This window comes from Bubalus bubalis, chromosome 12 (genome assembly GCF_019923935.1).
Source record: "Bubalus bubalis isolate 160015118507 breed Murrah chromosome 12, NDDB_SH_1, whole genome shotgun sequence".
Taxonomy (NCBI): domain Eukaryota; kingdom Metazoa; phylum Chordata; class Mammalia; order Artiodactyla; family Bovidae; genus Bubalus; species Bubalus bubalis.
In genome coordinates, this window is record NC_059168.1 from 25,621,271 (window position 1) to 25,637,694 (window position 16,424).

The 16,424-nt window shown below is 38.6% G+C and overlaps 1 protein-coding gene across 7 annotated transcripts in view; it reads left to right on the top strand.

The window, feature by feature from the left end:
* Positions 1 to 421: 421 nt before the first annotated feature.
* Positions 422 to 16,424, top strand: part of PLEKHH2 (pleckstrin homology, MyTH4 and FERM domain containing H2) — a 104,305-nt gene continuing 88,302 nt past the window's right edge. For 6 of the 7 annotated variants that reach the window (XM_006056802.4, XM_044925864.2, XM_044925865.2 and 3 more), the window contains exons 1-2: positions 422 to 559; positions 8,782 to 8,911. In XM_006056802.4, coding sequence (XP_006056864.2) covers positions 8,789 to 8,911 — 123 coding nt within the window. In that variant the 5' untranslated portion in view covers positions 422 to 559; positions 8,782 to 8,788. Of the gene's footprint in view, positions 560 to 7,965; positions 8,049 to 8,781; positions 8,912 to 16,424 lie in introns of all 7 variants that reach the window. The other variant, XM_044925863.2, reaches the window with a different exon arrangement.

Consider the following 16,424-nt stretch of genomic DNA (forward strand, 5'->3'; position numbering starts at 1 on the left):
AGGTGAAGGGCAGCTGTGAAGAATAAACCTGACAAAAGCAGGATGGAGGCCATGAACACTAGACTAAAGGATATGTTTTTGATAACTTAAGCGAAAGGAAGCCGGTGAAGGTCTTTTTCAGAGTGTAGATCAAAACAGGACAGTTAACCTGACCAGAGGGTGAAGGATTGATTGGTTAAGAGGACTCGCTTCAGGCAGGTAGACCAAACAAGAAGGAGCTGAGTCAGGGCAGAGCGAATGGAAAAGAGGTGAGCCTTACAACAGACTCTGAGCTCTGAGTGTGGCAAAGGCCAGAGATAGAAACTCCTGGACAGAACTCTCTCCTGGGATTAGGGACCGGGAGGGGTCAAAGTCCTGGCCACACCTCCTGGTGACGTCATAAGGCCTCCTGAGGCATCTGATTGGCTTCCACGGCCGCCAGTCCCTGGAGGAGGCGGCATCCCGCCCCTCTCCCGCCTGCTCGGAGTTTGGTATTAGGAGGGTGTACGTTGAGAACCTCAGGAACCCCGCACCAGACGTGGCCGGGACTACGGGCGGTGTTGCCGGGACCCGCGCGGAGGTAGGCACATGAGACAGGCCCGGAGCCGAAAGGCGACCCCAGAGATTCCGGTGCCCGGGGATGCCCGGGGGTCCCCGCCCTCTTTACAGCGCGCAGTCCCGGGTGGGCACGTCGCACGGAGGATGGGGGCGGCGGGCGGATCCGGCGGGCCGGGACCCAGGGGCTGGAGCAAGCTGGTACCGTCCTCAACTCCGCGCCCCACGCCGCAGCCCCCCGCACTCCGCGTTGCTTCCCTTGCTGCCCCCAGAACTGGACTCTCGTGTGGGAGCGGTGGTCGGCAGCTCCTCGCCCCCTGGTCTCCCTTGACATTTTGTTTGAAAACGTGGGGCCCAGGTTTGTGGCGCCGCGCGGTTGGCCAGGGGGCGGACGGGGCTGTGGCGCGTCCGCTGCCGAGTAGCCCACGCAGTTTGAGATGCTGAGACTCGGCCTCCGCTTCTTGGGAGCCCCACTGCAACCTCGGGGGTGAAACTTCTCAAAACTTTAAAGAACCTTTTTCTAAACCTTGAGTTGCCAAAATGTCAGAGTGCCCTTAGGTAACCTGCCGTGAAACTGCACTGTCTCTGAAGTTTTTCCCCAACTTTTTAAAAGATGGGACGTTTGAGCCATAGATTTTGACGTGCGAAACGCCGTGGAAAGAGAAGTTGAAACATTTACGCTGGAAAAGCCTTAGTGCTATGCTACCTGCAGGTCACTGCTTTCTTTGTTAAAATGCCAGTCGCAAGCCTAGACCACACAGCTGTGTGTATCCCCAAGAAGCTATGGAGTGACGAGCACGGGTTCTAAGCAGTGCTACCAAAGGGCCGGCTTTGCCTAAGTGGTGCTGGCTGGCTGGTGGTCGGGAGGTTCCTTAAACAAGGCAAGCCTCAGTGCGGTCAAGAAAGACATCTTTTCTACTTTAGGAATGGCTGCCCCCCCGCCCCCCGCCCGCTTCCCCCACCCCTCCCGCAGCACTACCAATACATACAGACACCCACACTTACCTGGCCAAGTTAATCTGTCCCTTAAGAGGAGAGAATTAAAGGATATGAGTGGGTACCCTGAGCTTCATCAGGGTAAGCCTAAATAGATGAATTCTTTATTTTCTTTTTCTTTCCCTCTAGGGATTTGTAAGAGAAACAGGAAGTCAAAGATTCAGAGAAAAGAGCATTCATTCCACAACTGTAAACAGTTCATTTTGTGTCAGTAAATGTTTCCAAAAGTCATTGGGGGTATTTGGAAAACAAAGACTTTTTCCTGTCCGCTGCTGTGAAGATAGATTACTTTTAAATTCGAAATCTAAAAATGATATTTATTTAGCAGGTAGTTATAGCGCTCAAGGGGATTCCCTGGTGGCTCAGACTGTAAAGCGTCTGCCCGCAATGCGGGAGACCCAGGTTCAATCCCTGGGTCGGGAAGATCCCCTGGAGAAGGAAATGCAATCCACTTCAGTACTCTTGCCTAGAAAATTCCATGGATAGAGGAGCCTGGTGGGCTACAGTCCATGGGGTCGCAAAGAGTTGGACACGACTGAGTGACTTCACTTTCTTTTTTCTTTCTTTCTATGGCTCTCAAAGCTATGTATATTGTTGGACTCTATAAAATAAGTAGTAATGGGAAAAGATGGTGACCGTTGTTCAAAATTAGAATCTTTAGAAAGCTGGTGCATTAACATAGCAGTTACTTTATATTAACTGAAATTACAGGATGAAATGAGGAAATCAGGTGTCTAGATCTCAGGACCATTAGCCAACCATTAGCCAACCATAGGCCATTAGCCAACCAATCTGTAGTTTTGAATTTTTAAAATAATGACCCTATTAATAAGGAATGCAGATATTAAATACCAATAATATTCCTAACATTTTGCTACTTCACTGTGAAAGTATGTAATTACATAACTAAAGAAATGAATAGATGTGTTTAACAGAATTTATTTGATGTGTCATTTTCATAGCACAGTACTCTTGGTGAAATATATGTCTGCTGTTTGTCATATTTGAGATTAACAATTAACTCTAGATTGAGTTAATGGTGGAATTCTTGGCAGGGTAACCACAAACAATAGATTATTAATATACATCCACTTAAACTGTTACTTTTTGTTTATTCATTTGTAAATATATACTCTTTATAATTGAGGTGTAATTCAGAAACCATTAAAGTTACTTTTTAAAGTGTACAGTGCAGTGGTTTTTGGTGTATTCACAAGGTTATGCAATCAACAGCACTGTGTAATTCTAGAATATTTTCATCACTCCACAAAGAAGCTCCCACCCCATTACTAGTTGATCACCATTGCCCTCTTTTCATAGCCCTTGGCGACCACTAAGCTAATATACTGTGTCTTGAGATTTGCCTATTATATGAATAGAATCATACAATATGTCTTTTTTTGTGTCTGGCTTCTTTCACTTGGCACTTAAGGTAATGTTTTCAAAGTTCATCCATTGTTGTAACATGTATTAGTGCTTTATTCCTTCTTCTGTGGCTGAGTAAGATTCCACTGTATGGATATACCACATTTTGTTTATCCTTTCATCTGATGATGGATACTTGGTTTGTTTCTACTTTCTGACTGTTTGAGTAATGTTGCTATTAACATTTGTGTACAAGTTTTGATGTGGACTTCTGTATTCAGTTCTCTTGAGTATATACTTAACATTGGAGTTGCTGAGTCATATAGTGACTTTATGTTAAAACTTTTGAGGAATTGTTATTTTCCAAAGCAGTTGTACTATTTTTACATTCTCAACAGCAGTATATAGGAGTTCCAGTTTCTCTGCATCCTTGCTGACATATGTTATTACATGTCTTTTTTATTATAACTGTTCTATTTGGTATACAGTGGGATGTCACTGTGATTTTGATTTGCATTTTCCCTTATATTAATATTTATGATGTTAAATATCTTTTTATGTGCTTATTGTCCATTTGAATATATTCTTTAAAAAATATCTCTTTAGATACTTTGCTACTTTTTAATTGTGCTTTTTATTGTTGAGTTGTAAGAGTCCTTTTTATTTTCTGGATACAAGTCCTTTATAGATAATGTGATTAGTAAATATTTCTTCCCATTATGTGGGTTATCTTTTCACCTTCTTTTTTTTTAATAAAAAATTATGTTTTTATTTATTTTTGGCTGCTCTGGGTCTTCATTGCTGCATGCAGTCTTTCTCTAATTGCAGCAAGTGGGGGCTACAATCTAGTTGCAGGGGCTTCTCATTGCCATGGTTTCTCGTTGCAGACCCAGGCTCCAGGCTTGAGCTCACTAGTTGCGGCTCATGGGTTTGTTGCTGTGTGGCATGACCAGGATGCCACCAGGGATGAAACCCGTGTCCCCTGCATTGCACAGTGGATTCTTAACCACTGGACCACTAGGGAAACCCTCACTTTCTTTATGGTGTCCTTTGAAGTACAAAAATATTTAATTTTAGGTTAAATTTATCTATTTTTTTGATTACTTATGCTTTAAATGTTATATTAGGAAACTGTTGTCTATTCAAGATCACAATGACTTATGACTATTTTCTACTACAAGTTTAGAGCCTAAGGTCTTACATCTAGGTCTTTGATCCATTTGGGGTCAATTTTTGTGTATGGTATGAGGTGGGAAACCAAATTTATTCTTTCACATGTGGATATCCAATTGCCCAGTACCATTTATTTAAAAAGAACTTTTCATTCCACCTTGTCAAAAATCAGTTCACTCTCCATGTGAGGGTTTTTTTATTTGTGTATTTTAAAAAATGGATTGAATTGCTCCCTTCCCCTCAAAAAAGAAATATTGCAGTCCTAACCCACAGTATCTCAGAATGTGATCTTATTTGGAAGTATGGTTGTTATAGATATATTTTATAAATAAAATAGAGTTGCTGTACACTATTATGTTAATTTCAGTATACTACATAATGATTTCTTGTTTGCATACATTATGAAATGATCCTCATAAGTCTAGCAACCATCTATTCCTATACAAAGTTAGTACATTAACCATATTCCTTATGCTGTATATTACATCCCTGTGACTTACTTGGTAAAGTGAAAGTTGCTCAGTCATGTCTCCATGGACTATATATAGTCCATGGAATTCTCCAGGCCCAAATGCTGGAGTGGGTAGCTGTTCTTTCTCCAGGGGATCTTCCCAACCCAGAGATCAAACACAGGTCTGCCACATTCTTTACTAGCTGAGCCACCAGGGAAGCCCAAGAATACTGGGGTGGGTTCAGTCAGTTCAGCTCAGTTGCTCAGTCATGTCCAACTCTTTGCGACCCCATGGATTGTAGCATGCCAGGCCTCCCTGTCCATCACCTCACCAACTCCCAGAGTTTACCCAAACTCATGTCCATTGAGTCGGTGATGCCATCCAACCATCTCATCCTCTGTCGTCGCCTTCTTCTCCCGCCTTCAGTCTTTCCCAGTATTAGGGTCTTTTCAAATGAGTCAGCTCTTCGTGTCAGGTGGCCAAAGTATTGGAGTTTCAGCTTCAACATCACTCCTTCCAATGAACACTCAGGACTGATATCCTTTAGGATGGAATGGTTGGATCTCCTTGCAGTCTAAGGGACTCTCAAGAGTCTTTTCCAACACCACAGTTCAAAAGCATCAATTCTTCGGCGCTCAGCTTTCTTTATAGTCCAACTCTCATATCCATACATGACTATTGGAAAAACCATAGGCTTGACTAGATGGACCTTTGTTGGCAAAGTAATGTCTCTGCTTTTTAATATGCTGTTTAGACTTAGCAGCAGCAGCAGCAGGTTGGTCATAACTTTCCTTCCAAGCAGTATGCATCTTTTAATTTCATGGCTGCAGTCACCATCTGCCTTGATTTTTGAGCCCCCCAAAATAAAGTCTGCCACTCTTTCCACTGTTTCCCCATCTATTTGCCATGAAGCGATGGGACTGGATGACATGATCTTAGTTTTCTCAATGTTGAGCTTTAAGCCAATTTTTTCACTCTCCTCTTTCACTTTCATCAAGAGGCTCTTTACTTCTTTATTTTCTGCCATAAGGGTGGTGTCATCTGCACCCACTGGGGTGGGTAGCCTATCCCTTCTCCAGCGGATCTTCCCAACCCAGGAATCAAACCAGGGTCTCCCACATTGCAGGAGGATTCTTTACCAGCTAAGCTACCAAGGAAGCCCTTATTTGTTATATAGCTAATGTAAGAGGTTTGTGCCACTTGATCCCCTTCACCTATTCTTGCCCCCGTCCTTATTTCTTTATTTCTGTACTCATAATTTTATTCTGTTGATCTATCTATCCATCTATCTATATATCTATCTTTATGCTAGTACCACACAGTCTTAATTACTATAGCTTCACAGTAATTTTTGAAATTGTGTGAGTCTTTAAGATTGTTTTGAGTATTCTGAATTTCTGTATGCATTACAGGATCAGCTTATCAGTTTCTGCAAAAAATGTAGTTAAAATTTTGATAGAGATTGTATTGAATGTGCATATCCATTTGCAGGTATTGCCATCCATACGAAGTCTTCCATTTCTTTAGGTCTTCTTTAATTTCTTTCAATGATGTTTTTTAGTTTTCAGAGTACAAATCTTGTACTTCTTTTGTTAAATTTACTCCTAAATACTTAATTATTTCTGATGCTGGAGTAAGTGGAATATAGTCTTGATTTCATTTCTGGAGTTTTCCTTGCAAGTGTATAGAAAAACAATTAATTTTCATATAGTGATTTGGTTTCCTGAAACTTTTCTGATCTCAAACAGTTCTTTTTTTTTTTTTTTTTAAACAGTTCTAATAGCTTTTTTCTTTTTTTTTTTTTATGGATTCCTTGGAAGTTTCTGTGTATAAGACCATGACATCTTAAAATAGAGATAGTTTTAGTTTTTCCTTTCCAATCTACGTGTTTCCTATTTTATTTTCTTGTACTGGCCAGACCCTCCAGTGTGACACATTAGAAGTGGCAAAAGCAAACAGCCTTATGTTGTTTCTGACCTTACGCGGATCAGTCATTTACAATTAAGTGTGGTGTTAGCTGTGGGCTTTCGTAGATGCTTCTATATCAGGTTGAGGACGTTAACTTCTATTTCTATTAATAGTTTGTTGAATGTTTTTAATTATAAAATAATATTGGATTCTGTCAAGTGCTTTTCTCTGTGTCTGTTGAAATGATCATATGGTTTTTGTCTTTTATTCAATTCGTATGGTTCATTACACTGATTTCTACTTGTTGAAAAATGCTTGTTATTTTTAAAGCTGTAGAAATTTTATAGTGAACTAAACAGGTTATTTTAAATGTAGAGCAAAAATTAATCAGTATGAAATACTCTTCTTGTTACTTAAGACATAGAAGCTTCCCTATATTTCTGTGCAGTGATAAGAATGGTTCAAGACTTAAGCATTTCATTTCAAGTCTGCTTTCTATTTTTAAGATTTCATCTGTATTTTCTTCTTTGTCTAGTCTAAAGCTAAAGAGGAAAGAAATGAAGTAGCAGTAGAATTGAGAAAGAGTTTGTGTGTATTGATAGTAAATGCTTTTGTGAATAATGAAAAAGGTCATTAATATGGTTAATATCCTTAGGGAAAACTCTAAAACAATGGGACGGGGCTTTTAGAAAAAATGAAGAAATGATGAGAACGATTTCTTGCTCTACAGGAAGATTCCATTTACATTATGGCTAGAATTTAGTAGCATCTGAAGGCTTTGAGATGACCAGGGGACTCTTAATTTGAAGTTGTAGCCTTTGTAGAACAACTTTGCTTATATTTACTTCTAAATTATTGAGTGGTAATATAAGTATTAATATGAAAGCTAATCTAAACACAAAACAATATTTATGCTAGGAAAACAATCATTTGCAGGTTTTAAAAACTGTTCTAGGTTTAAGAAGGGGTTATATTGCACGAAATAATGGGAAAATCAACTTGGTCAATTTGTGAAGCAGACATGTTTTTGAAAAACAAAAGAACGGAATAATATGCTTCAGCTGCAGTTCTGTCTTGGGATTCTGAGTTTTGCTGTCATGTATAGCCCATGACTGAAGCGACTTAACACACACACATAGTCCAAGACTAGGGCTTGGCGTCTCCAGAAGAGCCATTCCTAATGCACATTTTGTCAGTTCGTAACAAAGGCAATTCAGAAACACATTATTAAGCCATTTACAAAAATGACTTGATGAAATAGTAACATTTAAAACTACATTTTCAACACCCAGAACTAGAAATAATTGTGTTTCCAAAATTGAGCAATAGTTTTTTGCACTTCAGAATTTCAAAATCTGTGCGCCTGCTTCTTGGCTTCCCCCTTACTGTGATTCTCCCTGGGATTAACCTCCTCCAAAAAAAGGTTACTATCATGGAATACCCAGATTCCAGATTTATTTAATGTAGGTGGTTCCAAATTTCATATTTATATGTTTTCTCTTCTTACACCAAATAAAAATTATCTAAACTTGTGCAGGATCATAATACTTTGCCCAGTTAAATATGCCAAAGTGTTTTTGTTTTGAAGATAACCTGGACCTGGACAACTTTATGGCGGTGGTAAGTAATAATTATAATACAAATCTAAGTCATAATTAAAATGCTGATATGAAGTTTATTTAGGTTATTTTTATGCAGGAGACGTAAGAGATGCTGGTTCGATCCTTGGGTCGGGAAGATCCCCTGGAGAAGGGAATGGCAACCCACTCCAGTATTCTTGCCTGGAGAATCCCATGGACAGAGCAGCCTGCCAGGCTATAGTCCACGGGGTCACAAAGAGTCAGACACAACTGAAGTGACTTAGCACACACACATACAATGCTACCAATGGAAGCAAAACTAATAATTTTGTAAATTTAATGTGGTAAAATTATGAACTGACAGATTTTTAAAAATCTTACCTGTTGAGCAGAGCTGAAATAATGACAGTACTCTGTGTGATACTATTATGGTGTCCAAAGTGATGTTAAGAACAGCAGTATTTAATTTGTTCCTTACCTATGTGTGAGAAGAATGGTTCGTTATTGCTGAATTCCCCCTTTTTTTCTAGATTGCTGAGACATGGAAAGGTTAAGTTACACAGAAAGTTTAAATAACCCAGTTGGGCCTCCTTCCCTGGCCTCGTCTCTAAGTTCTTTCCATGAGTATTCACCAGGTTCTGGAATTTATCTTAGGATTCAAAACTTGCATTTAGATATCATTAGATGGTGGCTAGAATGTGTGCGTTGGATGATTTAAAGAATTATCCTGAATGCTAATTGATACTATGCTGTTTGAATGCTTTCTTTCCTAGAATAATTATGGCAGAGCTTTCTGAGACAGAAGGGCCAGTAGATTGGAAAGAACGCTGTGTAGCCCTGGAGTCCCAGCTCATGAAATTTAGAGTTCAAGCAAGCAAGATACGAGAGCTCTTAGCAGAGAAGGTAAGCTTTTCTCCCTCACCTTTGTTAGTAAAACATCAGTTCTTTGGGGCCCATTTCATTTATATTAAGTAATCTCAGTACTTTAGGAGGTAAACATTTAAAAAATAATGAATATTATTTAATTTTTTGTCAGGGACCTGACGCTCTACTGGGCATATTCTTTTGCTAGTTTTAGAATGGATTGGACATTAAGACAAAAAACACTTCTTTTCAAATACTGGTGGACTATGTAATAATTGTGTGTATTTAATGAATGTAGAATTAATTCATGCTTGAAAGAACAGCTATAATTTATTTGACTTTACTGTGGTGTGATAGCATTTTGATCTACTAAATGTTTAGACAAATTATCTTTAAAGTGATTATTGTTCATTCCTTGTGTAAGATAAAACACAGTAAAACATTGTATATGGAAGTATACACCTATTTAGGAATTTGTGTTGACAAACAATGTGTCACTAAACTATAGAATTGACTTAATATAATTCTGTGCTTCTCTTAATAGTTCTAACCATGTAATTAAAATTTCATTTATGTCATAGGATTTTTTAATATATGTGTATAAAACCAATAGATTAATTCATTTGTTTATTCATTCAACAAATATTCATTGCAGTGTGTTTGTGCCAGACACTGTTCTTAATGCTACAGTTATAAAACTGTGAATAAGACAATGCATGTTGCTATTTCCAGGGAGCTTGGGTTCTAGCCCTGCAGTGTCCAGTATGGCAGGCACAGCCACAAGTGGTTAGTGAACACTGTAAATGAGACCTGTTCAAATTGAGATGTGTTGGAAATGTAAACTACACGCTGGGTTTCAAAGATTTAGTTTGAAAAAAGAATATGAAATACCTGTGCAATAGTTTTATATTGATTACATGTTGAAATGATAATATTTTGGACAGTAGATTAAATAGAAAATAGTAAAATTATTTACCTGTTTTTAACTGTAAATATGGGTACTAGAAGTTTTGAAATTATATATGTAACTCACATTATATTTGTATTGGCACTGCTGTCTGGATGGCTATATAAATGGTATTAATGATCGTTCAGAACTGACCAGGAGAACTTACAGGTGGTTTCATAAACTCTAGCCTGCATAATCCTTTTACAGTGGAGACTGGTACACATATCACATCTCTAAAAATCATGTTAAATCTTACTTCCATTGCCAACCAAGAATCTCTTAGCACAGAAGAATTGTAATAAAGTCCAGTGAAACACCGTTCAGTTTAACCTTTCATATTTATCCTCGTAAATTTTTGTGCACAAACAGCTTTTAGATGGAAAGACTAAAGTTACTCTATTCACTTTGGGCTAGAGGGTGACCCGGTCATAGGTTTTGTGGAATGCATCCCCACTATCAATTTACTTTATTTATCACTATTAAAATAAAAATTATAACTTGGAAAAAAAAATCCCAGTTTGATTATCTCCAAGTTGGGAAAGCTTATCCTAACTCAGAGTTAGTGACTCATGCTTTATCTTTTGCTCCTCTCTCTGTAAAAATCATTTCCCAGGTTGTACTATGATTGTCCCCCATGTAATGATTTTAGCAATATCACTAATTATAACCTTGCTGCCCAAGCTCACTGGACACTTTCCAAGTGTCCCAGGTACCTCAGCCCTTCAACAGTTGGCCTGCTGTTGACCACAGCCTCCTACTCAAAATTTTCTTGGTTCCCTTGGCTGTTGTACTCTCTTGGTTTCTTTATGGACTTTCTTTATAAGAAGTTATAAAAAGTTATGTTTATTTGGGTTCCAGTTAATTGACCTTTAAATTCTTAATGCCAATATTTGTTTTGTTCTTCAGTAGGCTTGTCATAAGAAATTTCTTTGTGAGTGCCCATTTTGTAAATTTTAAAAGTGTAATTTTCTCTGTAAGTAAGATTGTAAATAGTTTTTGGTCATTAATTTAGTTACCAACTTTTCTTTTTTCTTTGTCAGTGAATAAAGATTGAGAGGAATATTATTTCAGAATTGCTGTTTTAGGTGTGGTTTCTTTTTCTTCTTCTTCCTTTTTTTGGGGTCTTCTGTAATTTTATTTGTCTTAAAGCCTTTGACAGATCTCAGAGATGGAGTGATTTATATGTGTTTTATACAGTGGAAAGAGGATAAACATGCCAAGTTACTCATGGCTTCCCAGTAAATATATTCAACACCAAAATAGGAATAACACTTTTTCATGATATTTTCTGTATTTTTCGCTATTTTTTTCTCTGGATTAAAAGTTATTTTTGGTACCCACCCATAAAAATACCAAGTACTGGTATTAAAATAAAAATACCAAATATTGATTTATTATGTACTAAGCAGTGTACAGATATGATTTATTTAGTTATTATAACAACCTATGAAGTAATAAGTTTTATTGTTCCCATTTCACAGATTAGGAAACTGATGCTTACCATGTGCCAGGCAATCTTCTAAGTACTTTATTATGTTTTTAATCCTTATAAGAGCCTATGAGGTAGATATTAATATTATTCATATTTACACAAGAGGAAACTAAGGTGCATAAAAGGTATTTACCTTGACTGAGTTCATGCTGAAATGTAAATGATGAAGCCAATATTTGGCCAATATTTGTAAATAGGCATTTTGTTTTGGGGGCTTCCCTCATAGCTCACCTGGTAGAGCCTGCAGTGCCAGAGACCCCGGTTCAAATCCTGGGTTGGGAAGATCCCCTGGAGGAAGGCGTGGCAACCCCTCTGGTATTCTTGCGTAAGAACCCCCATGGACAGAGGAGCCTGGCCGGCTACAGTCAATGGGGTGGCAACAGTCGGACACGACTGAGCCACTAAGTGCAGCGTTTTGTTTTCAGAGCCTGAATGCTTAGCCATCACCCTATATGACATCTCTAATCTGGTTTTATTACCACGTTCCTTACTTTCTCTGATATTCTTACCTACTCATCTGTTGTCTTTTCGGTCACACAACATATAAATCCATCTCTGCTTGGCAGCATATGTCTGTGTAAGTTAGGATGTATGTGTGTATGTAGTAATAACAGTTTCCAGAGTGTTACATACTTCTCAAGGCAAACCCTGTTGCATTACTTCTGCATGCCAACCCAACTTGAGTCAAATATCGCGTTCCAGAGGCGTTCTGTTCCCAGCTGTGATCTTTGGTTTTGTGTTAGAACCGGTTTGTCTCAAGGATTCTTCCTAATAGCTCTCTGTACCTCCCCTCCAGATGGATGCAGGCCTAAAGCTGAAGATTCTTGAGAGAATACTAATTTGATTCCTCAGCTCTTTGCCAGAAATTCTGTCCAGCTTTTCTTTTCTGCTACAGTTCTGGTTCTTGGTTCTGTATTCTTGGCACTGATTATAGACAGCTAACACTAGGTGCCAACTATGGATCCTAAGTTGACTTAGGTTGCAGTTGACTGCAACCATTAGCTAGCTTAAACCCCACAGTAACTCTATGAGGTAACTATTATTATCCACAATCTAAAGTTGTTGACATTAAGACTGAGAGTATTTGAGCAGGAGGCCCAATATCACACAGGTAACAAATAGCAGAGTTGGCATAAAACCTTAGATCTTTCACACTTTTTTTGTGATGCAGCTAAAAGAGTGCCTGGCATATAGAAGTAACTCATTATTATTTTCTTGTATCTTTCTGACTGGACACACTGGTTAAGCATACAAGGAGATGACCTAAAAATTAAAATTACTTTTTATTATTTAGACTGTTTTATTTTATTATTTTAAATAATAATAAAAATAACTTTTATTATTTAAAACTAAAATAGTATAATTATAGATTGATAGACATCTTTCTGAATTTTTTTAGGAAAAATGTGTGAGAGGATCTCAGAGTGTTCCTATAATTAAAGATGGATTTCAATTTTATATACATTATATATTTTGGAGATTAGGATTAGGAAAATACATGGGATCTTTTTAAACTATTTTTTTCACCTATTTATTTTTCCATTACAATTTCCAAGTAACTTTGAATATTGAAGCTTGTGAAGAAAAAGTCCTTATTGAAATCTTGGGCAAATCCTGCTGTAAGTGGGAGAGGTCTTTGGAGGAATTTAAGGAATGGTGTTGGAAATATCTCTAGAATGCCAAACATAAACTCTTCAGGGAAGCTGAGATTTAAGTAGTTTTCTGCTTTACAGTATTACTAGTTCATTTTCAGAGTCAGGGAGGGAAAGGGAAAGTTTATTTTTCAGTTGAAGTGAATGTTGTTTCCTATTAGTTAGATTTTCAGTGAAAAGAAAAAGGTGAAACAAATGAAGAGTTTTCCCTTTAGGCATCAGCATGGCTCACATAGCCTAATGCTGCCTTTATCTGATACAGCATTGCTGTCTGGCAGTTCCTGCCACTCGACCTTCCTCTTGTCAATGTGATTTCCCTGAGGTGGTCTAGGATTCTCGTCTAAGAATAAGGAGTCCCTGGACAGCATTGTGTTTGCTTTCATATAACAGTCCAGTCAACACCACGGTTATCCTATTTAAATCACACATGTCCTGTTACTCTTTTGCCCCACCTGATATTTCATAGCACATTCCCTGGTGGCTCAGATAGTAAAGAATCTGCCTGCAATTTGGAAGGCCCAGGTTCAGTCCGGGGTCAGGAAGATTCCCTGGAGAAGGAAATGGTAACCCCCACCAGTATTCTTGCCTGGAAAATCCCATGGACAGAGGAGCCTGGTGGGCTACAGTCCATGGGGTCGCAAAGAGTTGGACTTGACTGAGCAACTAACACACAATGAAAATTGTACGTATAATAATAATAATGAGATTTTCAGGCTGATTTAAAGTTATTTTAAATAACTTTATTTTGGGGCTATTGATGAGGCTATTCCTATTTTTACATTGTATTTATGTATTTGGCTGCACCAGGTCTTAGTCGCAGCATGCAGAACCTTTAGTTGTGGCATGTGATATCTAGTTCCCTGACCAGGGATCAAACCTGGGCACCCACCTGGGCACCCTGCATTGGGAGTTGCAGAGTCTTAGCCACTGGACCACCAGGGAAATCCTGAGGATATTATTTTTGATAACAATTTTTTTTAAATGGTGTGTTTCCTTCTGCAGTAGGTTTCTTGAGACCATACAGTTTAAAATTGTTCCTATTATGAATGTTAATGATTTTAAGTTACTAATAAAAGATTCCTAGGCCAAAAGAATAGAATATACAAGGGACAAAAATACAGATGCTTCCCAGACAAGGATTTTGTGGTTTCATGTATTTGGGACTGATTTTCCTTTGGTTCTGTATAACTATACACTGTGGGTGGAGTTTATAAATACCTAAGCAGCTGTGGTTCAACTAAAAGAGCACTAGGGATTCTGAGCACGAAGGCTCACATCCCATCCATGTCACTGGCTGGGGGCATTCGAAACACCAATTGCCTAATATTTCTAATTGGAATAACAATTTCTGTCTGTGACATGGCTACACAATAATGTATTTGAAAATTCCTTGTTCCTGAACTCTAATTTTAATTCCTTTTAAGTTCTCTTCCTTGAATTATCTTTTTTCCCCTCTGAGGTTATTTTCCGCTTTTATGTTTGATTTTTCTTTTTCATGTTGCAAGCTTTTCTCAAATGTCTGATGATCTTTGGTGGTCCGTTTATATTTAAGGATGGGATATCTGAAAAGTTGACCAACAGTTGTGTATAAAATCAGTGCTGGTTGACTATCAATATTTGCTTTAGAATGAGTGGGTCTGAGACTGCTTATTATACCATGAGCCCATAAATGCCACAGTTGTTGGACTGGAGGCCTCCAAGTAATTTATTCAACTTTATAGGAGAGGAACATTCAGTCTTTTAACAGGAAGTAAATGCTTAGCTGCTGCACATTCGGCACATGGGGGTAAGTGAGAAGGTTTCAGAGAACTAGTTGGCTCTAAGGGCCACATGTTTTCCATTAATAGCCACTATTCCCAGCCCCACACTCATTTCCCCGTAGGTCTTTGCAGGGTTGTACAGGGCATTCAGCTCTAGGGGAGAAGTTCAGGATGCTCCAATGCTTATTGTAGGCTGTGGTCTCACTTTTCCTCTGGTTTCCAGTAATATTTTCCTCATGTCCACCTGACATCTCATCAGAAGAGCCTTTTACCAGCCATTATTTCTATCAATAGTCTGTTCACAATCCTTAGCTCCAGGAAGATTGAGGCTTTCTCTATAGCTTTCCTGTTCTTCTGACCTCTCAACAGAATTGCTTTAATGGTCTGTTCATGGTCATGTAGGTTTTTTCTACCATGTACCTTAAAATTCTTCCAGGCTCTATTACCCAGTTCCAAAATTGCTTCCACATTTTTAGATATTTGTTAAGCAGCACCTCACTCTCAGAACCAGTTCTATGTCTTAGTCTGTGGGGATTGCTGTAACAAAATAACAACAGACTGTGTAGCTTACGAACAATAGAAATCTTATTTCTCATGGTTTTGGAGGCTGGACGTCTGATACCAGGATTCCAGCATAGTCAGGTTAGGGCCCTCGTCTGGGTCACTGACTTCTTGCACTGCTACCTGGCAGAAGGGGCTGGGAGCTCTGTAGAAACTCTATTATAAAAGCTCTAATGCAGTTCATGAGGGGCCCACCCTCAAGGTTTAATCACCATCACATTGGGCATTAGGATTCCAAGATGTGAATTTGCCAGAGTTGGGGGCAAACATTCAAAGTGGTCCCCTTTGAGAAATTATTCAGTCTTTAAAAAAAACATGACTATTATTAAGACTGTGTCTTTTTTAGAGCAGGATTCACAGAAAAATTGGGTGGAAGATATAAATTTTTCATGTATTCCCTGCCCCCACACATGTATAGCTATCCTCATTATTATTTTTCTTTTTTAAATTTATTTATTTTAATTGGAGGCTAATTACTTTACAATGTTGTGATGGTTTTTTCCATACGCTGACGTGAATCAACCACAGGAGTACACGTGTCCCCCTCGTCCTAAACCCCTCTCCTACCAACCTCCCTGTCCCATCCCTCAGGGTTGTCCCAGTGCACCGGCTTTGAGTGCCCTGCTTCATGCATCAAAGTTGGACTGGTCATCTGTTTCACATATGGTAATATGCATGTTTCAATGCTATTCTCTCAAATCATCCCACCCTTGCCTTTTCCTACAGAGTTGAAAAGTCTGTTCTTTACATCTGTGTCTCTTTTGCTGTCTTGCATGTAGGGTCGTCGTTACCATCTTTCTAAATTCCATGTATATGCATTAATATACTATATTGGTGTTTTTCTTTCTGACTTACTTCACTCTGTATAATAGGCTCCAGTTTCATCCACCTCATTAGAACTGACTCAATTGCATTCTTTTTAATAGCTGAGTAATATTCCATTGTGTATATGGACCACAGCTTTCTTATCCATTCATCTGCTGATGGACATCTAGGTTGCTTCCATGTCCTGGCTATTGTAAACAGTGCTTCAGTGAACATGGGGGTACACGTCTCTTTCATTTCTGGTTTCCTTGGTGTGTATGCCCAGCAGTGGGATTGCTGGGTCATATGGCAGTTCTATTTCCAGTTTTTAAAG